Source organism: Suncus etruscus, chromosome 12 (assembly GCF_024139225.1).
Source record: "Suncus etruscus isolate mSunEtr1 chromosome 12, mSunEtr1.pri.cur, whole genome shotgun sequence".
NCBI lineage: Eukaryota > Metazoa > Chordata > Mammalia > Eulipotyphla > Soricidae > Suncus > Suncus etruscus.
In genome coordinates this window covers 3,279,731-3,303,495 of record NC_064859.1, presented here as the reverse complement: position 1 = coordinate 3,303,495, position 23,765 = coordinate 3,279,731, and the positions used below count along the sequence as shown (strand labels likewise).

The 23,765-nt window shown below is 42.4% G+C and overlaps 1 protein-coding gene across 1 annotated transcript in view; it reads right to left on the bottom strand.

Annotated features, from left to right (window-relative positions):
- Positions 1 to 23,765, bottom strand: part of EIF2AK4 (eukaryotic translation initiation factor 2 alpha kinase 4) — a 108,632-nt gene that overhangs the window by 81,344 nt on the left and 3,523 nt on the right. Inside the window, exons 2-6 of the mRNA XM_049785150.1 lie at positions 14,973 to 15,085; positions 12,711 to 12,813; positions 9,107 to 9,259; positions 6,034 to 6,114; positions 2,643 to 2,791 (exon numbers count right to left, since the gene is read on the bottom strand). Of these exons, the coding sequence (XP_049641107.1) occupies positions 2,643 to 2,791; positions 6,034 to 6,114; positions 9,107 to 9,259; positions 12,711 to 12,813; positions 14,973 to 15,085 (599 nt within the window). The remainder of the gene's footprint in view (positions 1 to 2,642; positions 2,792 to 6,033; positions 6,115 to 9,106; positions 9,260 to 12,710; positions 12,814 to 14,972; positions 15,086 to 23,765) is intronic.

The following is a 23,765-nucleotide window of genomic DNA, read 5'->3' as shown; positions in this document are numbered from 1 at the left end:
CATGGACAGTTCTCTAGGAAGCAGCCCTTTGTTCTGTTTTTTAATTTATTTTTTTATTGAGTCCCTTGAAATTACAAAGGTATTCATGATTGGATTTCAGGCATACAATGTTTCAACACTGACGCCCTCACCACTGTCCACTTCCCTCTACCAATGAGCCACCTTCTCCTCCCCCTCCCCACCTGCCTCCCACCTACTACTCAGAAGAGCCCTTTGATTCTAATCATGAGCTTCACTTTTCTATTGTCATCTGAGAAACGGGAAGTGGAGCCCATACCTCCCATGTTCACCCACTGGTGGGTGAACAGCCACATAGTTCAGTCATCTAGCTCTTTCTCCCAGACTTCAGTTTGGAAGAAACTGCCCTTGCTGTCAGTTAGTTCTGGCTGTCTGAGTTGGCCCTCTGATTGGTTCCTTGACCTTACAGGAGCCTGTCAACTGTCCCTATTTCCACACTGTCCCCTCCCTCAATCCTGTGGCCCCACCTTCTCTCATCCTCCTTTTTCAGACTTCCACACAGCTCTTTCCACTTCTGCTCCATGTTACTACACAATAGCTGAAGCCCCACCTTCCTTGGGTTCTTCCTTTTGTCTAGTGGCAGAGTCATCCATGCTGCCTCACTAACCAAAAACATGCCTGTCTCCCTGAGCTCTTCAATGTCTTGTGTCTAATTGATTTCTGAGCCTTCTCCTCTGCCCTCCTTGGGCCATTACTAACATTCTCCCGCACACAGGAGGCACTCCACTGTTAAGTTTCCCGTCCTGTACATATTCCCCCTGCAGTACCCATAGATGCTGCAGACAAGACCTAATATGAGTTTCTTATACCATAGATAGATGTGTCCATAAATCTAGACACCAGGGACTGACAAACACATTGCTGTGCACAGAGTAACTCCTAGCTCTGCACATGGGAATCACTCCTGGTGGGCTCTTGGGGACCATATGGGAAGCCAGGGATCAAATACGGTTTGTTAGAGAGTAAAGCAAATGTCCTACTGGAGGCACTATCACTCTGGCCCTACATTTCTACTTCTAAAATTACCATGCAACTTTAATACACTGAAGTTTATGGAAAAGGTATAAAAGCAAAGATCTAAAATGATATGACAGACTGAAAAATTAAGTAAACACCTTAATAAAGCAGCTCTGTTTCTCTAACAGAGGGTGGTCATAGTAATTTTTGCCTCGACTATGAGCAGTACTCAGCCTACTTCTGATTCTGAGCTCAGGGGTCACTCCTGACAATGCTGGGAGCCATAGATGGTGTCAGGAATCAAACCCAGGTTGGCTATGTGCAAGATGAGTGTCTTATCCACGTATACTATCGATCCAGTTCCTCCTGCCCATGACTTAAACACTTCAGTGCAGTTTTTCCGCAAAGTGGAAAAGACTTGAATAACTTAAGAGGGACAGTAACAGCCTTGGGTGCAACCTAGAGGGGTGGCTTTCTGACTTTGCACCTCAAGAAGGTAGGGTTCACACATGCAAGTCACGTTCTCAGCTCCCCACAGTCCATTTTAATTCTCTATTGTGTACCAATTTCTCTGGCAATTTCTCATTTATGATGGGCAATATCCTTCAACTAGAAAACAAGGTCCATGGGGCCAGCGAGGTGGAGCTAGAGGTAAGGTGCCTTGCAAGCGCTAGCCAAGGAAGGACCGTGGTTTGATCCCCCGGCGTCCCATATGGTCTCCCCAAGCCAGGGGCAATTTCTGAGCACTTAGCCCTGAGCATCAAATGGGTGTGGCCCAAAAAACAAACAAACAAACAAACAAAAACAAGGTCCATGAAATCAAAGTCCATCTTGATCTTGCTTATTGAATCCTCAGGACTAAATATAATGTGGTAAACTTAGTAAGTGCTCACTTACTAATTGAAAGAGTAAATGAAGGAACATGGCTCTTGAGTTAACTGCTTTCAGTTACTTCAAATTTATATAATGCCTAAGAAGGAGATCATCATTTTTTTCCTAATTGAAAAAAACAAAATCAAACATTTATTTCCTTTAATAGTCTAACCTGTAAGGACCAGCAAATAGGAAGAAAAAGGATGTAGAGAAAGGATTGTCTTGGGGTCAGGATGTGGCATATTGGTATAGTACTTGACTTGCATGTGTAAGGCTGTGGGTTCTATTCTCACCATCACGTGGTCCCTCAGCTCCTCCAGGAGTGACTTCCAATTATTGAGCCAGGAAGAGCTCCCAGGCAGCACCAGGTAACCCCAGAACAGAAAAGAAAAACTCATTTATATAGGTCTTTTTTTGGTTACACCTGATAGTGCTCAGGGAACTATCCGTGGTGTTAGGGATTAAACTGGAGTCAGCTGCATGCAAGACAAACACCCTACATGCTGTATTAATCACCAGCCTTACAAATAATTTTAATCTTTCACCACCTTTTTTTTTTTTTTTTTTTTTTTTTGATTTTTGGGCCACACCTGGTGGTGCTCAGGGGTTACTCCTGGCTGTCTGCTCAGAAATAGCTCCTGGCAGGCACGGGGGACCATATGGGACACCAGGATTCGAACCAACCACCTTTGGTCCTGGATCGGTTGCTTGCAAGGCAAACGCCGCTGTGCTATCTCTCCGGGCCCTCTTTCACCACCTTTCACTCTTCCAGATCAGAAATATCAGGAACTTACCGAGCCCTTCCTGAGGAGTGGGTCCGAGGTTTACCATTTCCTGCCAAGTCAGGGGAGCCCCCGCGCAGACCGACAGTGAGCTTGTATGCCCCCGTTTCTCTTCTACATGTGTGATCTTGGTTCGACAAATTAGCAATTTCCAAACGTTCCTAGAAAAGGAAAAGGAAAACAAATTTAGATGTAATCACCAATAAAAGATATTTATGGGACATTATTCAGTACAGAGGGCAAATATAACAAGTGGAGGGCTTACAAAGGCAATAAAGTTAAACTCCACTTAAAAATTCATAACTCTTAGGCCAAGTGAATTCCTTTTCGAATGACCCCAACATTTACTGTGCCAGGGCAGGAGGAAAAAAAAAAAGCACAAAGCATTGTTTACTTATTATATATTATTTTGTACCTTCATTTATTATTATTACTATTATTTTTACTTACATAACTATTTTTTGGTCGATTTCTCTGTGTAGGTGTGGTTATTGAAGCTGTTGTCCCCAGATATTCCTAGTTTTTTCTCCTTTTTTCTTTTCTTTCTTTATGGGCTAAGTCATGTTTCTTATATCAAGAACATGGCAGTTTTTGCTTTTTTTTGTTTTTGTTTTGTTTGTTTGTTTTTTGTTTTTGTTTTTGTTTTGTGCATGTGTGGTGCTTACCATTATTGTTGGAGTCCTCACTGGATAATGGACACTTTTTTTTTTTTTTTTTTGTACTGATGGAATGTTTCATTTTCTTTTTTTCTCCATCGCCCCCCAAATCGATGATGAGAGCCTCTAGAAGGACTCTGCCCACTTTTGGAGTATTAGACTTTTACCCCAGTTTACTACTTTTCTCTTCTTCAGACCAAACCACGCAAACTTAACTAACTAGGCCTACCTCCCAGTTAGAGGGGGAAATTAGGAAGACACCTAGACCAATCAGATGCAAGACTACTATGTGGTAGGATAGGTACATAGGGGACCACATATTCTAGCAGCCCTGGGGGTGAGGGAAGTGGATATGGGAGATAGGACAAAAACAGAGGTGAAGGGAAGACAATTTGGTGATGGTAATCCCCCCCTGATGTTATGTAAATATTTAACTAAAATATTATTGTCATCATGTAAACCACTATGATCAAAATAAAAATTATAAAAAAAAATTAATAGTCTAATATTAAATATATAGTTGCTCAGGGACTGAAGGTTAGTTATGGTTAGAAGAGAACACAAATTTTGTAAATAATAATGCTTCAATTCTTGGAACAGGGACCATTATGACACAAACCCCTGGGGTCTAGAGTGCATGTGTGAGGCTCTGAGTTCAGTCCTGTCACTACATGGTCCTTCCCTATCCCCTAGCACTACTGGGTGTTGCTTGGGTCTGCTCAAGCATACAAGCCCAAGTGTCACTGCCTTACCGCGGCTGAGTACCAAATTATTAGGCTGTTACTACTGGGCCACCCAGATATATGGGTGCAAAGTAAGAAGAAGGGCAAGAGGAAATGAATAGGAGGAGGAGGAGGAAAAAAGAGAGGAGGGGGAGAGAGAAGGAGAGAGGGACGAGGGAGGGAGAGATGAAGGTAAGAAAAGGAGGGAAGGAGAAAGGAAGACAGGGAGAGGGAGAGAAGGAGAGAGAGATGAAGAGAGGGAGAGAAATGAAGAAGAGAAGGAGGGAGAGAGAAAAGGAGAGGGAGAGAGGAAGAAGAGAGAGAGATGAGAGGGGAGAGAAAGGAGGAAAGAGGTAGAGAGGGAGGTAGAGGGAGAAAAAGGGAGAGAAAAGAGAGAGAGGGGAGAGAGGAGAGATAGCTAACAGGACATAGATGGGAAGGCTGGAGATTCGGGGAACCAATGTCCCTTCCATTCATATACAGATATGGGGATGATCACACGAGACGTAAGAAAGGTCTTACCAGTCCCAAATTAAGAAATGGGAAAAATGTGTCACAGAGTGTCATCTGACAAGGTGACAAAGCTGGGTGGTAGAAAGGTCAAGCTTTCAGTCAGATGCTGCTTGTTTATATACTAATATCTTCTGCGACACCTCATCAGTTTCCTTATGTGCCATCAATCCATGAAAGAGAATAAGAAATTTTTTTCTGCATCTTTGAAAATGTATAGCTGTTTTATTTTATTGCTTTTTGATTGAGCTGGACTCAGAAATAAAATTACAATATTAAAAAAAAGGCTCTCTTGGGGCCCGAGAGATAACATGGAGGTAAGGTGTTTGCCTTTCATGCAGGAGGTCCTCAGTTCGAATCCCGGCGTCCCATATGGTCCCCCGTGCCTGCCAGGAGCAATTTCTGAGCATGGAGCCAGGAGTATCCCCTGAGCACTGCCGGGTGTGACCCAAAACCCACACACACACACACACACAAAGGCAAAATAAATAAAAAATAAAAAAGGTTCTCTTGGGTCCGGAGCGGTGGCACAGCGGTAGGGCGTTTGCCTTGCATGCAGCTGACCCTGGACTGACTTTGGTTCGATCCCAGGTGTCCTATATGTTCCCCCAAGCCAGAAGCAATTTCTGAGCGCACAGCAAGGAGTAACCCGAGTGTCACCGGGTGTGGCCCAAAAACAAACAAATAAAAATGGCTCTCTTGTCTTTCATTCCATCACTGAATAAAATTTCTACAGACTCATGTTCATTCTCCATTCATTCATCACGATGAACAAATAGTCTTATTTTCCAAGCATTAAGATTCCAGGGGTCCAGGGATGTGGCTCAGTGGCAGAGCACTTGCCTTGCACGAAGCCAGGAGTTAGATTCCCAGAACCAGATGGAGAGATGTTAGGGCCAGGAGTTGGATTCCTAGGACCCACATGCTGAGTGCTCGCCTAATGACAGAGGATCAATGGTGCCATAATACTAAAGTGGGATATCTGGGCACCTCAGGTGAAAAGGGCAGCCTTCAGCAAGCACAGTGAGTCCTGGACTTCACAATAATGACAAAGGGAATGGAAAGGGTAGTTTCAGGGGCTGGAGAGATAATACAGTACCCTAGTTCAATCCCTGGAACCATATTTGGTCCCCTGAGCACTGTCAGGAGTAAGTCCTAAGCACAGTCGAGTATGGCCCTAACCACTCACACACCCTCAGAAAAATTTATTTTTGACTAAACATCAAAGCTCTCAAAATCTTTACTCATTTGATAATAGTTACAAAAACCTAATCATCAGATACTGCACAACTCTAAATTTTGTCTTCTTATATGGGAGAATCTAAGAGCTCTATCTATCAATATCTATGAAGAATCTATATGAGGAATGAGATTGGGGGATTTTTATAACATTTCATTTTAAGCTTCAGTTCTGACAGTAATGCAGGAGGGAAAATGCCCACAGCAATAAAAAGGACTTTAAATATGTTTGGCAACACGTGGACAATTTTATTAAGGCAAACTTGTAAAGAGTACCTGCTTGGCCATTTCTTTCCTTTTTTTCTCTTCTTTGATCTCTTCTTTCCTTCTCTGAATCTCATGAAGGATTTCACGTTGCTGAAACATAACAGAAATCTTTGGAATTTCAAGAACTCAAACAGCTGAGCTTTATGGAAGATTATGAGAGCTTTGGATTTCATAAGAAATTCCAAGACGGAGAAGCAGAATGGCAAAAGCAGTTCTGTCACTTTTCTCAGAGCTCTGACACACTCCAGGCACTGTTCCCATTTAAACGCACTTCCAGACTGAGCAGGAGGTGCACTTCCTCCCACTCCTCCAGCTTCCAGGGGACGGAACATCACCGCTCACTTCTCCCGCGCTACTCATCCCTCCTCTGTGAAATGCAATGGTTTGCAAAGAGCAGCACTTGGGCCCATGTGTGGGACTGAAGCAGCAGACACAGGCCACGCTGGCTTCTCTTACCCCACGCCACTGCCTCCAGCTGTGTTCTACAAATCAGCGTTCTTGATATCAAAGGAGCACTTGGCTTCCACTCATCTGACTGATATCTATTGCTCAAATGCTTCTAATTTAGGTAGGGAAAACTAGTTTATTTGTAAGTACTTTAAAAAAAAAAGGGAACCAAAAGACTATGAATACAAAATCAGGATGAAAAAATAAAGCAGAAAAAAGCAAATAAAATCAAGAACAAGAACCAAATAAAAGCAGGAAAAGCAAAGGCCTAGAAGTAATGGTAATAAATAATAAAAATATATAGGAAGAAAATAAGTAATAGGGCTGGGCCAGAGCGATAGCACAGCAGTAGGGTGTTTGCCTTACACGCAGCCAACCGGGGACCAACCCTGGTTCAATTCCGGCATCCCATATAGGGATGCTGGGGTGATTTCTGAGCACAGAGCTGGGAGTAACCCCTGAGCACCTCTGAGTGTGCCCCCCCCCCCACAGAAAAAAAGAAAAAAAGTAATAGGACTAAGGAGACCAGCATAGTGGATGGGGTACAGGCAGGACCCAAGCTCAATTCCTCAGACCCTAGCACTAGACCATCTCATGGGATTTCCTGAGTAGTGACTGCTTGGAAGCCTCCCACACCCCAAACAAAAAGGAAGAACTGGAGAGAGATGGCACAGCAGGTAAAGCAGATAAAGCACTTGCCTTGCACATAAATGACTTGGAATTGATCCCTGGCACTCTGTATAGGCCCCTGAATCCTGCCAAGAGTGATCCCTGAGCATCACCAGGATGGCCTCAAACAAACAAAAACAAAAACTGGAGAAATTCCAGATGATTCTGGCGCAGTTTCAATAAAAATCCTAGAGGGCTTATTTGTTTGACTTTGATATAGCAATCTACAATTTACTTATAAGAATAAATAGGTAAGAATGAGAAAAAAAGAATAATGGGAGATAAAGGGACAGAGGGTAGGTCTTGACTTTTCAGACAAACACTAAAGAGATATAATAATTCAGAATATATCAGAGACTAAAAAATAACCACATGAATTGACAAAATGAGAACTTCACATGTAACACAGTATACAGAAGTTACAGTATACTTTAGGATTCAGAGATATAGCTCAGTGACAAAGCACTTGCTTTGTCTACATGGAACTCTGGGTTCAATACCTAATACCTTAAAAAATGAAATAAAAATTGTAAACTTTAATCTAGACATTTCAAAGGGTTGGAGCATATGCATAGCGTGTACAAGGTTCTAAGTTTGCCTCCCAACACCCCCTTGCTGTGCCTAGCCCTGTCAGGTTGGCCCTGGTGGCTCCAGTGTAGCATCCTAAGACACAACTCCAAATTGGCAGGCAGGCACAGCTCCCAGAACTTCTCGGTGGCTTCTTCTCCTCTCCCACACGTGAACCTATTTTTAAAAAATCAGTCAGAAATGTATATTCTTTTTTGTCTGTCTGGGTTGCACCCGGTGGTGCTCAGGGGTTACTCCTGGCTTTGCTCTCAGAAGTCGCTCCTGGCAGGCACGGGGGACCATGTGGGATGCCAGGATTCGAACCACCATCCGTTCTGGATTGGCTACTTGCAAGGCAAATGCCCTACCGCTATGCTATCTCTCCAGCTCCCAGGAATGTATATTTTTGTTTTGTTTTGTTTTTTGGGGGGGCCACACCTGGTGATACTCAGGGGTTATTCCTGGCTATGAGCTCAGAAATCGCTCTTGGCTTGGGGGATTGGCATGGTCTGTCTTAGGATGCCTTTCCACTTGTGCCATGGCTCTGGCCCCCAGGAATGTATATTCTTATAATAACTTTTTCTTTGGGGAGAATATGGAAAAAAGACTGGGGATGCAACCTTGGGTCTCACAGCAGCAAAGTAAGTGCTCAAACGTGGAGCCTAGGTCAACCACTAGGAGCATGAATTCTCAGGCTTAAAGATCAAAATGGGGGGGGGGGGGGGCAGGAGAGATAGCATGGAGGTAAGGCAGCCTAGGGCCTGTCTTCCCTGGCCTTGATGAAGGGTCACATTTAGAGCATTCCTTACTCTCAGGGCTTCTTCTCACAAGAATCTACATTTCTTCCTTTCCATCTTCCTTCCTTCCTTCCTTCTCTTTCTTTCTTTCTCTTTCTTCTTTCCTTCCTTCCTCTCTTTCTTTCTTTCCTTTCTTCCTTCCTTCCTTCCTTTCTTCTTTCTCTCTCTCCCTCCCTCCTTTCTTTCCTTCTTCTTTCTTTCTTTCTTTCTTTCTCTCTCTCTCTCTCTCTCTCTCTCTCTCTCTCTCTCTTTCTTTCTTTCTTTCTTTCTTTCTTTCTTTCTTTCGCTCCTGGCAGACACAGGGGACAGGGATAACAGGGAATGACAGGGGGCAGGGCTTCGAACCACTGTTGATCCTGAGTCGTCTGCTTGCAAGGCAAACGCCCTACCGCTGTGCTATCTCTCCAGCTCCAAGAATCTACTTTCTTGAATCAAAGAATAAAAACTGACAGACATGTCTGAGACTTCTAATGTGTGTGACCTCAATAAAAACCTACTGAACAACTCTCACCACTTTCACCCCCAAAACCAATATCACAAAAGGGCAGGCTCTGTATGGAACAAGAATCAACACAGGTCCCCATGGCAACTAAAGGTCTTACCTCCTGCTCTTCTTTCTTCTGGGCTTCCAGTCGCCTCCGTCGCTCTTCCTGAGCCTGCCGTTCCAGCATCTCCTCATGAAAGGACTTGGGAGGGGGCTTATTATGTTCACTGAGGAATGATTGCACATGATAAGCCAGTTCGAATATCATCACCTAGACATGGATGCAAAAATCATCACAAATGGTCAAGTCAGGGAAGTCACCATTCAAAGGAGAGACTGGAGAAAAGCCTGCAGTCAGAGCCCTGCTGCCAAGGACGGTGATTTCCTGTGATTCCATGTGTTCTGAGTCAGTAGGACAATGCAATCATAGCAGCAAACGGCTTTTACAGGATTCATCTTGTGTGTGTAGGTATCAAGACTAATCTCTACCTAGATAAATAAAAAGTTATCCTTGTTTTTGTAGTCCTATCCATCTTACTGTCATTTTAGGTACCAAAAAAAAAAAAGATAAAATATTTAAGGCTGCATACATTTCCATCAAGAATACTTGTCTACATAATTAAAGTTGAACAAAGAATAATTCTTGCTAATAGTAGAGCTTTTATCTACCAGCATAACATACTGAAAATAACCTTCTGGGGGGGTGCTTTGGTAAACACTTAGCAGTTTCATTATCTCCCTGCTCGTAATGGATTAGAGGCTGATAAATATTTAGAGAAATTTCATTCACTTAGGGAAGCAGTCACGATTAGTATCAGAAGAAATCAAGCTTCCCTCTTGATCATCCTCTATGTAAACATAGAAAACCACATTGCCGGGCCCGGAGAGATAGCACAGCGGCGCTTGCCTTGCAAGCAGTTGATCCAGGACCAAAAGTGGTTGGTTCGAATCCCGGTGTCCCATAGGGTCCCCCGTGCCTGCCAGGAGCTATTTCTGAGCAGACAGCCAGGAGTAACCCCCTGAGCCCCGCCAGGTGTGGCCCAAAAACAAAAAAAAAAAAAAAAAGTTAAAAAAAAAGAAAAGAAAACCACATTGCCCTACTCTTAGGAGGCATAAATTGTATCTGGGTTGGTGAATCAAGATTGCTTCTTTGCAAATAAATGCAACTAAATTGGATTAAAAGACATGGAGATCTGGATATGTTTTCCAAAGAAGACATTAGATGCCCAACAGCACACAGAGATAAACATCATTTATCTCAGGGAAATGTAAATAAAAATCACACAAATTGGAATAAGTTTTTTTTACCAGAACACAAGAAACAACACCTATGGATGAGAATGTACCAAAAAATGAACTATACACTGTTTGCTGGGGATACGAATACATGCTGTTACTAAGAAAAACAGTCTAGAGACTGAAAGGTAATACAACTTACTGAACTTAAAAACAAATAACTGTAGTAGAATGCCTGTCTCGAATATAGGCAGGGTATGGGAAGGGGGGAGGGGGTAATATTACACTGGTAAAGGGGGGGGTGTTCTGGTTATGACTGTAACCCAACTATGATCATGTTATCTAAATAAAAATATTTAAAAAAAAGAATTAAAAGGAGCTGGAGTGATAGAATAATGGGGAGGGCATTTTCTAGGAGCAACACATGTGACCCCAAAACAAGACAATAAAAAATTAAAAATAGAGATGTAAGATGCTGTTTAAGTAATAGACAGAGCACATGCATTGCACGGGTGACGTCTGAGACAACACATGACTCCAAGCACTGCTGTGCGGTGTTCTCATTACTCTTCCTGAGCACTGAATGTGATTCAAGTATAATAATAATAATATTAAAAATGCGGTTTTGGAGAGACAGTACAGCAGGAAGGGCATTTTCCTTGCATACAACAGACCCAGGTTCAATCCCTGGCACCCCTTTTGGTTTCCCCAAGCCAGGGAATGATCCCTGAGTACAGAGCAAGTGGTCACTCCTGAGTATGGCCAGGTATGACCAAAAACAAACAAACAAACAAACAAACAAAAAGAAACTATTACATGATCTAACAATTCCAGATCTGAATATGTATCTGGAGAAAATAAAAACACTAACTTGAAAAGTTTGCACCTTTATACTAACTGCAGCATTATTTACTAAGAAAAGGTAACAACTTATATATAAGAAAAATACAGTAATATTTTGCCCTATAAAGTCATGGTGACTTGCCTTCTTAAGAGATCTTTGATGCAGAGGATTCAGGAATGATTAGTATTCACAGTCAATGTGGTTGCACAGTTATAGAAGGGGCAGGATGTGGCTAATGAAGACGAAAGAAAAACATTTTGTTTTGTTTAGTTGTTGGCCACATCCGGCAGTGCTCAGGAGTTACTCCTAGTGGGCTCAAGGTACCATATGGGAAGCTGGAGATGGATCTTAGGTCAGCTATGTACAAGGCAAGCACCTTACCCCCGTGCGAGTACTCTGGCCCCAGAAATAAAAACATTTAAACATACAAAAGCTAGAGGTGGCAAAATGTCTGATCAAAAATCGCTCCTCTGAAAACATTTTCAAACTTAAAAGTTTCCAGTCAAGATTGGATCATGAAGCTGGAAGCAATAGCACAATGGATATAGGGCATTTGCCTTGCATGCAGTTATCCTGAGGGTTAATTTCCAGCATCCCAATTGGTCCCCTGAGCCTGCCAGGGATGATTTCTGAGTGCAGAGATAGGAGAAACCTGCCCCCACTCCAAAAAAACAGATCAGATTGTGATGCTTAGATTTGAAGTGTGCAGGAGGACAGCTAGGTTCCAAGGACAATGCATGAACACCACCAACTAGACCATCCTACAATTTGTAGTTCATAACGGCAAATTCTGTAAGTTAAACACAAATAGCAACGTGCTCCTTTGTAGATACATTTCAGTAAGAAACAAACATTCAATATAAGGAAAAGATGGGGCTAGGGAAGCACAAGGATCAGAGACAGAGGCTTTGCATGCTCAGGACCTACTTCAATCCCCTTTACTGCATGGTACCTTGAACACCAGTGCAGTGACCCTCAAGCAGGGAAATAGGAGTACCCCAAAAACAACAAACAAAAAATTAAAACAACAACAAAAAAACCAATGGTTTAGCTAGAATGAGATTTGAAGGGCTCAGGGATGCAGCTCAATGGTAGTATAACTTCTTTGCATATATGAAGCACTGAGTTTGATCCTGAATCTGTACTTTATTATTATTATTATTATTATTATTATTATTATTATTATTATTATTATTATTATTGTTTTGGATCACACCTGACACTGAGTGCAGGAATCCTTAGAGAATTCTATCCCCTGGTGGTGCTTGGAGGACCATGTAGGATGTTGGGATTAAACGTGGGTCAGCCATGGACAAGGCAAGTGCCCCATCCACGGTACTACCTCTCCAGCTCTCCCTGGACCTGCATTTTTTTTTAAATTACATTTATGGTACAATGAAAAAAATTTTGTGTTACAGGAAAGGCAGCTGGCAAATGTGATATGTGTATGCATATGTATAATCTTTTTGTAAAAATTTTGTCTACCCTGGTGGTGCTCTGTAGGGACTCAGAGAACCATTTAAAGTGACTAGAATCAAACCTGAGTTGAATGTATATAGGGCAAGAGCCTTTCTTGTCTTTTCTCTTTCCCCAACCATGCATTAGATTTGGACTGTCTTAACACCAACTGAATCAATCTTACCTCTCCACAATGTTTTTTGGCTATTTCTTCCAGGCTGGATTTTAATGAATTAACACTTTCATTGGACAGACCTTTGGCATTCTTTAAATCTATTTCAGGGACTCTAAGGATGAGAGAAAAAGAAAGCACAGAAAAAGAAATTACACCACAAAGTAATTTTTTGCTAAGTCCCAATCACTGGGCCTGAGGGTTTCATTTGGGCCTTATCTGTGAACCTTTCCTTTAAAAAAAATTTTTTTTTTTTTGGTTTTTGGGCCACATCTTGTGGTACGCAGGGGTTACGACTGGCTCCACACTCAGAAATTACTCCTGGCAGGCTCAAGGGACCCTATGGGATGTTGGGGATCAAACCGAGGTCAGCTACGTGCAAGGCAAGCTGTGCTAATGCTTCATCCCCTCATCAGTGAACCTTTCTAAATCCTCAAGAGCATTTCAACTATATTTTAGTTCCTCTGTTGACATGGTGCTGTGTGGTGAGGTTGGTAGTCAGTGGGGATTTATCAGGTGTTTAGACTGGCTATGACCCATCCAGTACCTCCCAATCCCACTGTCTCTGATTTCAGCTCTACAATCTGATTAAATTGATCCAATATTAGTTGTTATCTATAAAAGCATTTCAAAGATAGTACAGGGTTAGGTGCTTGCTTTGTAGCTAACCAGGGGTTCAATACCTGACACACTTACAGTTTTCCCAAACACTAGCAGCAGCAACCTCTGGGTTCAGAGCGAGGAGTAAGACCTGAACACTGACAGGTGTGGCCCAACCCTCCGAACAAAAATTAAAAAAACCACACCAGCTCTGCATATGGTAATACATGACCCTACCTTGTAACTCAATATCAACAAATCCACTGATAGCTCAATAACAAGTCTAACTGCTCGATGTGAGTTTTGGTGCTCTAACATTAAGCAGGGCAAAAATAACTAGACAAGATGAGCCACGGTTATCCAGCTAATATTCCCTCAGCACAACATCTTCCACGCACTCCATCTGTGCCTGAGAAAGAAAGGTCCACCCACTCACTAAAAACCTACTTATGTTTAGGTACTCTGCAAACCGCTCATCCAGATACCAAATCACACTCCTCTTTTTCCCTACAGACCTCAACTAAGTGTGAATACTCTCTACCTAAGGGGAGTACAGAATCAGGAGCTGGATAGATACCACAAGAGTTAAAGCATTACTGTGCATATAACCACTCCCGGTTCAATCCCTGATACCACATGTATCCCAAATATCACTGGAAGTAGACCTATACACCACTAGTATGGACCCAAAAATTAATAGAACATAAGAAGAACCAGTCCTTGGGTTTTTATTCCTAACCAATATAAAAACCAGTAACAAGTCATTAAGAATAAACAGATTCTCTTTATTTTTAAGGCAAGAAGATTCAGTTCTCCCTATCAAGATTTCTGACTAATTCGGGGCATGTAGACTTTGCTATTCATGCTTTCTCCAATACTTCAGTATGATAAACTGTATCATCATCCACTCAGATAAATGGAATGAGACAAAGTACTTTATTCATATATGAGAAAAAGCAAAACACGCCATAAAGTCTTACAGAATCCATGTAGGGACCTACTAACCTAGGATATTCTCTCTAAATTAAGTAACATTAAGGAATACTTTGCAGGGAAATCAAGTTTTCCTGTACCACATTATCTTGGAGACATAGATAGTACAGAGGGTAAGATAACCCTGGTTCAATTGCTGGCACCACATATGGTCCCTTGAGCATCATATCAAGAGTATTGAGTGGGGCCGGAGTGGTGGTGTAAGTGGAAAAGCATCTGCCTTGCACGCACTAGCCTAGGACAAACCGTGGTTCAATCCCCTGGCATCCCATATGGTCCCCCAAACCAGGAGCAATTTCTGAGCATATAGCCAGGAGTAACCCCTGAGTGTCACTGGGCATGGCCCAAAAACCATAAAAAAGAAAAAAGAGCACTGAGTACTGGGTATTGCACCAAGGTGGGAAAGAGGAGGTGGTGGAGGAAGAGGACGAGAAAATACTCTTCATTTCAACCTGTTTTGAGGCAGTCTGAATAGATCATTGAAATTATATCATAGATAGCATGGAGGTAAGGCATTTGCCTTGCATGCAGGACGGTGGTTCGAAGCCCAGCATCCCAGCCCCACGCCTGCCAGGAGCGATTTCTGAGTGTAGAGCAAGGAGTAACACCTGAGCACTGCTGGGTGTGACCGAAAAACAAAACAAATAAAATTGTATCATAGCTATTTATAAATGTACTCACACATCTGGGTAGGTTGGTGGGCATTTTACCCTCAGGTCCACTTTCACATATACTTCTTCACCAGTAAGACCCTGTGGGTACAGAACTATATTGATTTCAGGGGGCTCTTTCACCTAAAAGAGATAAAGGGAAAAGGAAGTTTTTCCTCTGGAGAGTTGGTTATTTTCGATTAAGAAAAAGCTTATCGGGACCTGGAAGGTGGCGCTAGAGGTAAGGTGTCTGCCTTGCAAGCGCTAGCATAGGACGGACCGGGGTTTGATCTCCCGGTGTCCCATATGGTTCTCCCAAGCCAGGGGCAATTTCTGAGCGCGTAGCCAGGAGTAACCCCTGAGCGTCAAATGGGTGTGGCCCAAAAACCAAAAAAAAAAAAAAAAGAAAAAAAGAAAAAGCTTATCACAGAAGTTGGGAGAGTACAGTATAGGAGGGAACATGGGGATCATAGTGGAGAGAAGTGACACTCTTGGTGAAGGGTATGATCTGGAAATCTGTTATGCGTGAAACCTTTCCTTTAAGGGTATGAACTACAGTAGGGGGGGAGAGAGAGAGAGAGAAGTAAAATGCCTGCCCAAGAAGCAGGTGGGGAAGGTGGGTGGGAGGTAAAAATATTTAAAAAGCGTTTGCATCTCATGACCAGAGCAGTGGTACAAGAGGTAGTTCCCTTGCACGAACTAGGATGGATCCCCGCATCCCATATGGTCCCCCAATCCAGGAGCAATTTCTGAGTACATAGCCAGGAGTAACCCCTGAGCGTCATCGGGTGTGGCCCAAAAAAAAAAAAAAAGTGCTTCATCTCAAACACCAATGAACATGTTTGATGATTTCAGCATTTCTTTGACATCTATACATTCCCACAGGGCAACCTATATATAAAACAACAGGCAGAGAAGCTGCTTCACACTTGCATTTATTGAGATAATACAAGTAGAAAAACAAGTAGTATGAACTACAAATGGATGAAGGGGGAAAAAGGATTATCTGCCCAAACCAATCTACTTATTTCTTCCTATTTTCTTGAACTTTCTAGGAAGTTTGTAGAGAAATATCTGGCATATTCTAGGGATTGAACCCAGGTTGGCTGCGTGTAAGGCAAATGTCCTATCCACTTGTTACCTCTCTCGCCTCCTAAGAAGACATTTTCTGATAATGACAAATGCTGTAAAGAAAACAAAGTAATAAAATATAGTGGGGCAATGCATGATCCTCTGGGCACTGCAGAAAAGAGACCTCTGAACACAGAGCCAGGAGTAGCCCCAAGCCCCAACCATCACCAAAAAAACCTCCCCAATAAACCCCATAGTGGTATAAGGGGAGAAAATAATGCAGGAACTACTGTTCAAACAAAAACTACACAACAACAATCTTTGTTCTGAAAGTAAAAACAGAGAGCTCCGAGTTTCACTTAGCTGAACAGGGTGCTGTGTGATCAACAGTACCTGCCACACGTGAATGAAACTTCTGGGAAACCTTAACTATCTGACACCAATAAGAAAACCACCTGGTTTAGAAAGGGGACTCCTTCAGCAGGGTGTTTTTAGGACTTGGCTTTAGAAACCATGTTTCCAAACTGTACTCCAAACAGTGGAGATTATGCTGATAATAATCACAGTCTCCCTGTTATTATGTTATTATAGCATACTGTATTCTTCCAACGACTTTAGAGGCACGTGTGTACTATGCAGATGCGCTCCAAAGATTGCAGGGTCAGAGAAGACACGAAGGAAAAAACTTAAAAAATGCAGACCTGAAGTTATGCAAACCAGTGTTTCTCAATCTTCTTTCAACCACGGCCCCTCTGACTTTGTTTCCTTCTAGTGGCGCCACTTCATCTTACCAGCTGACTCTTTGATCTTCTTATGCATCCCCCTCCCCCATGTACAGGATTTCTACCTGTGGCCCCTTTGGAATATCCTGGGGCCTACAGGGAGCCATTTGGTCCCCAGTGGAGAAATGTTAATCTAAATGACAAATGACTACCACAGAGATGATCAGTAAAAATTGGGAGAATTTCAGAGAGGTCACTGGGAGTGGCAAAAGGCTTGAAATTTTTTATTTTCTCTCTCAGTTAAGCAGAGTTTTACAAAAAAAGAAAGAAGGAAAGTTCTAAAAAGGCAACTGACCCCAAAGTCCTTTGTGTTAAACATACACATCATCAAAGCAAGATTTAAAAGATCATAATAGCAGTTTTAACTCCTCAGGAATTTAGGAACATAACCTTAAACATCCCAGAATAAATTTTAAAAAACGTACAAGGGGCTGGAGTGGTGGCACAGCAATAGGGCATTTGCCTTGCACTGACCTAGGATTGACCGTGGTTCGATTTCCCTGTTGTCCCAAATGGTCCCCCAAGCCAGGAATGATTTCTGAGTGCACAGCCAGGAGTAACCCCTTGAGCGTCACCAGGTGTGGCCCAAAAATCAAAACAAAAAAAAAAAAGTGAAATAGTACAGAGGGTAGGTCATCATTTGCCTTGCTCATAGTCAACCTGGGTTTGATCCCCAGAAACACATATGATTCTCTAAATTCCTTCAAGAGTGATTTCTGAGCCCAGAGCCAGGAGCAAACCTTGAGCACCGCCAGGCTTACTGCCCCTGCCCCAACCAAACAAAAAACATCAGGGGGGACAGATAGGTAGGGTGCTTGTCTTGCACATGTTTATTCTTGGTTTGATTCTCAGCAGCATATATATTTCCTCAAACTCTGCCAGGCACGATCTCTGAACACAGAACCAGGAGTAAGCCTCACAACCAATATAAATAAGGGGCCGGAGCGATAGCACTGTGGTAGGGCTCTTGCCTTGCACTCGGCTGACCCAGGATGGACATGGGTTTAATCCCTGGTACCCATATGGTCCCCAAACCAGGAGCAATTTCTGAGCAGAGAGCCAGGAATAACCCCTGAGTGTCACTGGGTGTGGTCCACCCCCCAAAAAAACCCAACATAAATAATAAACTAAAATAAAAATAAAATGAAGAGATTAAGATAGCTCAAAGTTCTGGATCACATTCCTGGTATGCACAAGGCCTTGATTTTGATCCCTGACACCTCATCTTCTCTAACCAGCAGCACCACTGGATATAGGCCTCATGTCCTCATGTCAAGTACCTCATGTCTAGTCCTCCTTACCAAAGCCAGAGCAGCTGAATCATAATCAAGTGGCAACCTCTGAACCATCAGACCTGAGGTATTGCTGGGAGAGGTCCCAGTGTCCTATTCAACCACAAAATATTTTGTTTGTTTTTGTTTTTCGGCCACACCCAGTGACGCTCAGGGATTACTCCTGGCTATGCGCTCAGAAATCACTCCTGGCTTGGGAGACCATATGGGATGTGGGCGGGAGGGGGGATTGAAGCATGGTACATCCTAGGCTAGTGCATGCAAGGCAGATGCCTTATACCCTGCGCCACCGCTCCAGCCCCCAAATTAAAAAAAAAATATTAAGGGCCCAGAGAGATAGCACAGCAGCGTTTGCCTTGCAAGCAGCTGATGCAGGACCAAAGGTGGTTGGTTTAAATCCTGGTGTCCCATATGGTCCCCCGTGCCTGCCAGGAGCTATTTCTTTTTTTTGTTTGTTTGTTTGGTTTTTTTTGGGTCACACCCGGCGGTGCTCAGGGGTTACTCCTGGCTGTCTGCTCAGAAATAGCTCCTGGCAGGCACAGGGGACCATCTGGGACACCGGGATTCGAACCAACCACCTTAGGTTCTGGATTGGCTGCTTGCAAGGCAAACGCCGCTGTGCTATCTCTCCGTGTCCTGCCAGGAGCTATATCTGAGCAGACAGCCAGGAGTAACCCCTGAGCACTGCCGGGTGTGGCCCAAAAACCAAAAACCAAAAAAAAATAAATAAAAAAATAACTCTCCTGTGCAAGATCTTTATGTGTCCTTCCAGTTGGCAAGAAGGGAGATAAGGGGTAGGAGTTCAGACACCCTAGAAAAAGAGGGGCACATTGAGGACAATGGGACTAGAGGACAGGAAAAGCAAAAAAAAGGTCCAGTTTATTACCTGTCATATGTGGCTGAACTTAATCCTCACCAATGTATTGAGGAAAGAAAGATACTCATGAGGAAAAAAACGTAGCCTTGCACTCAAAGCCACTGCCTTGCTGTTTGTACCCTTGGTTTGTTCCTGACACACACACACACACACACACACACACACGCACACACACACACAGAGATGCACACTATGTACATTCACACACAGAAATACTCAGAAAATAGTGCTTTCAGATATAAAAACAGAATATCTGCCAGTTTTTTTCTCAAAATTAAATTCTGAGCCCCCGCCTAACATGTGAAGAAGCTTTTATGCATCAGCTCATATTAGTGTATGAGAGGATTCCTGGAGCTGAAAAGGACTTGGCTAACATCTGTTTAATAACCAACACATACTACAGGCCCTTCTTCTTGCCTTTAGAAGACAAATGATCATTAGAACTCAGAGCTGATAAAATCTTGACTTAACCTGCATAAGGAAATGAGTTCCTGGAATATTTTCAGGCAGATAAACATAAAGTAAGGGTAACCCAAAAAAAGTTGAGAACCTGAAAGAAAGAGTAACAGAAGGGAAACTTTGTCAGTTACAAAATATATTTTTCTTCCTTTTTGGTTTTGGGTTGCACCATGTGGTGCTCAGGACTTACTCCTGATTGTTCAGGGATCACTCCTGGCAGAGCGCAGGGAATTTGATGTAGTGCTGATGATAAAACCTGGGTTGGACATGTGCAAAGCAAAACATCTATAGCCCCAAATTATATAAATATTTACAAGTGTTGCCTTTTTTTGAAGATTAATGGTAAATAATATGAAAGCATCATAATGGATAAAGGGAGAAGACCATATAGTGCTACACTGTGAGATGAGTAGCATTTGCTTCTTATTGGGATCATTAAGTTGGATGCTGCTCCAAATTGCTATGTAATAGCCAAATAAATTTGCAAGCATATACAAGGGGAAAGAGTAATGCAAACTCAATTGTAAAACAGGAAGAGCTGATGCTTATTTAGAACCCAACCAGAGATAAAGGAAAAAACACTATTTCTTTTTTTTTTAAACACTATTTCTTTAAGAAACAAAATTAAGGGATCTAAGAGATAGTAAGACATTAATGTATTCATCTTGCTTACTGCTGATCATGGTTGGATCACTGGTGCCACACATGATGTATGATGTCCCAAGCACCACTGAGCACAGTGTCAGGGATAAATTTTGAGCACCTCTAGCTATTGCCCCCAAAAGACTTTTGAATACAAATACGTAATAAAATAGTCACCGTGATTTTGTTCAACACGGCAAGTTAAAACTAAAATATTAGGAAAAGCTAACATGAATCTAATCAAGAAAATGTTTGATTAGTCAACCACAGTAAACACCAAGACTTGTTAGAAAGCTACAATACTTGGGCCCGGAGAGATAGCACAGCGGCATTTGCCTTGCAAGCAGCTGATCCAGGACCAAAGGTGGTTGGTTCGAATCCCGGTGTCCCATAGGGTCCCCCGTGCCTGCCAGGAGCTATTTCTGAGCAGACAGCCAGGAGAGACCCCTGAGCACCGCTGGGTGTGGCCCAAAAACCAAAAAAAAAAAAAGAAAGCTACAGTACTTATAGCACTGAGCTAATTGTATGTAAGTAGATGAAAGGGATATAATTGTCAAACAATAGACTCAAATTATTTTGGGATTTACTCAATTAAAACATTGAGAGCTTTTAAAAAAAGGCATCATGTAAGTGAAGTCAGAAAGAATGGGATCAATACAGAACGAGATAACTCATATGTGGGACCTAAAGATATACAGTAAAGTAGTATTAGTAATAAAGAACCCAGAGCAATACAACAGTATAACTGATGCAAACAATTGAGTCGGTGTGTGCTTTTGGGGACAGGGAGCAGGTTTGAAAGGGGGAGGCACAGTAAGAGGGAGATGGGCACACTGGTGATGGTGTTGTGTTGGAATTGTGTATATGGAAAACCACTAATAACATTATTGAGAGTCACAGAACCTCCATCAATCTAATAAAAATATTTGGAGAGCTTTTCACTAGGTGCTGGGCGAGGCATCTGCCCTGTGAAGCCAGTACAGTCTCAGGTAAAGGTAGCATTCCAAATTCAGAATAGAAGATTAGAAAATAGGACCGGAGTGACAGCACAGCACTAGGGCATTTGACTGGCATGGGCTGATCTAGGACAGGCCTTGGTTCGATCCCCCGGTGTCCCTCCCACATGGTCCCCCAAGCCAGGAGTGGTTTCTGAGCACATAGCCAGGAGTAACCCCTGAACGTCACCGGGTGTGGCCCAAAAAGCAAAAAATAAAAAAATAAAAAAGAAGATGATTAGAAAATGACAGATGATGTTAATCTAACTGGGCAATTGGATTTAGGAGTAAGGCAGCTAGAGCATGTATAGTGTACAGTCTATTCCACTTCGATCCTGCAGTACTCAAGGCTTACTCCTGACTCTATGCTCAGGAATCACTCCTTTTGGTGCCCAGGAAACTGTATGTGGTCCCACACACACTGCCAGAAGTGATCCCTGAGCATAGAGTCAGGAGTAAGCCTTGAGTACTGTAGGATGAGACCAAGCCAACCCCTCAAAATTAAAAACCACACCAGAGCAGAGAAGTTTTTACTTGACAAAAATGACAGGTATCTAATACATAAAGTAAGTCACTTAACTATAATGGTGGTGGGCACATATATAGATCTTGACTTGAAACAAAATGAATGATCATCAATAATTTAAGCAAAAATAAATAACAATAAATAAATAACATGGCTCCATGCGCTCTTCACTTGGCCAAATCACAGACCACAGTGGTGTCTCGGAAACAACACCCTCCCTCTCGACTATTTCTAAAACATAAAAGGGACATGTGTATCTCCTTTGTATATCTTTGTATATCTCAGATGTAGTCCCTTAACATCTATAACTCTTTTCGAATATCCTCTTATATAGTGACAATTTTGCCCACTGTTTTTTTTTATTTGATTGTTTGCTTGCTTTTCCCCCTTTGAGATCTGTTTTATAAGCAATACTAGTAGAAGAGTATCTCTGTATAGAATTCATGTTTGAACCAAGTTACGGGGAATGTTGGACTTTATTCGTCATCCCCCAGATGCACCAACAATACCTTGTGGCATTGTTTCTCTTTTGCATAGGCACATTAAAATGGGAAAATAATACATATGCAAACAAGTTCTTTTTTTTTTTTTTTTTGCAAAAAAGTTCTTACCTAATAGAGATGAGAACACAAATTTGGTAATGCATTTGGGCCTTATACCCTGAATATTGGCATAATGATTTGGCTTGGGCCTCAGAAGAATGGGCATTGCCCATACACCCCTGAACAATGGATACCATCTATGGAAACAACCACAATTGTCTATAACATTACCAGGATCCAAACCTCTACCAGGGAAGACCTACCACTGTTCTCAACACCCAGACGACTCAGCAACAGCCTGCTTGTAGAGCAGATCGTTCCGCATCTAATGGTGTGCTGAAACTAGAGGATGCTCCACATTAGCCTGACTTCGATGAAAGAAATGCACAGAATCCAGAATCTTTAAATATAGAAACCTGATACCAACAACAGCTAAGTGTGAAAAAGTTTTACCAGGACCACGGAGAATGACTCGGATTGGACATACTGGTATGCCTGGAACCCAGAGTGGGTCTTATGCCAATAAACTTTGGGGGTGAGGCCTTCTTGTAATCAGGCCAAGGATTTTTTTTCTGTTTTCCCCATATTTTTCTGGGCCTATGCAAACAACGGCGATTGCCACTGTCACACCTTTACTATTTTTTTTTACCCTTATCCTTTAAGAAAAAAAATTTGCTGAACTTAAAAACAAATAACTGTAGTAGAATGCTTGTCTCGAATATAGGCAGGGGAGGGGAAGGGGGTCGGGGGGCATTGGGAGAGGGGAATGTTACACTGGTGAAGAGGGGTGTTCTGTTTGTGACTGTAACCCAACTATAATCATGTTACTTAAATAAAAAATATATTTAAAAATTTTAAATTAATAAATAAATAAAATAAAATACTGGGAAATAAATGATTACTTACGAAACTTCAATGGACAAGCATTTATCTTGTGCTTGATTAGCTAAAAATAAATAGTAGTACTAGTAGTACTATCTTGTGCTTCATTAAAAATAACGATTGGGGCCCGAAGAGATAGCACAGCGGTGTTTGCCTTGCAAGCAGCCGATCCAGGACCAAAGGTGGTTGGTTCGAATCCCGGTGTCCCATATGGTCCCCTGTGCCTGCCAGGAGCTATTTCTAAGCAGACAGCCAGGAGTAACCCCTGAGCACCACCGGGTGTGGCCCAAAAACCAAAAAAAAAAAAAAAGAATAATAATAATAATGATGATTGGTACTATTCTTAGATATTTTATTTTAAAAAATGCACATGGTTAGGGCCAGAGTGATAGCAAAGTAGTAAGGCGTTTGCTTTGCACGTGGCCAACACAGGATAGACCTCGGTTCAAATCCGGGCATCCCATATGGTCCTCCAAGCCTGCCAGGAGCGATTTCTGAGTATAGAGTCAGGAGTAACCCCTGAGCGCTGGGTGTGATCCAAAAAACAAACAAATAAACAAAAAATTGCACATGATTAGAGGCAAATATTTGCGACATATGACTCCAGAGACTATTTGTTCTTTTGGAGCATGGGGATGAGATTCTCAAGTGGTATTCAAGGTCAAGTTCAATGACAGTCGAGCAGTTTAGCCAGTGAGTGGTTCAATAACAGGGCTGGAGGACTTGGTCATTACCTGATTATCCTGGCAGCGCTAG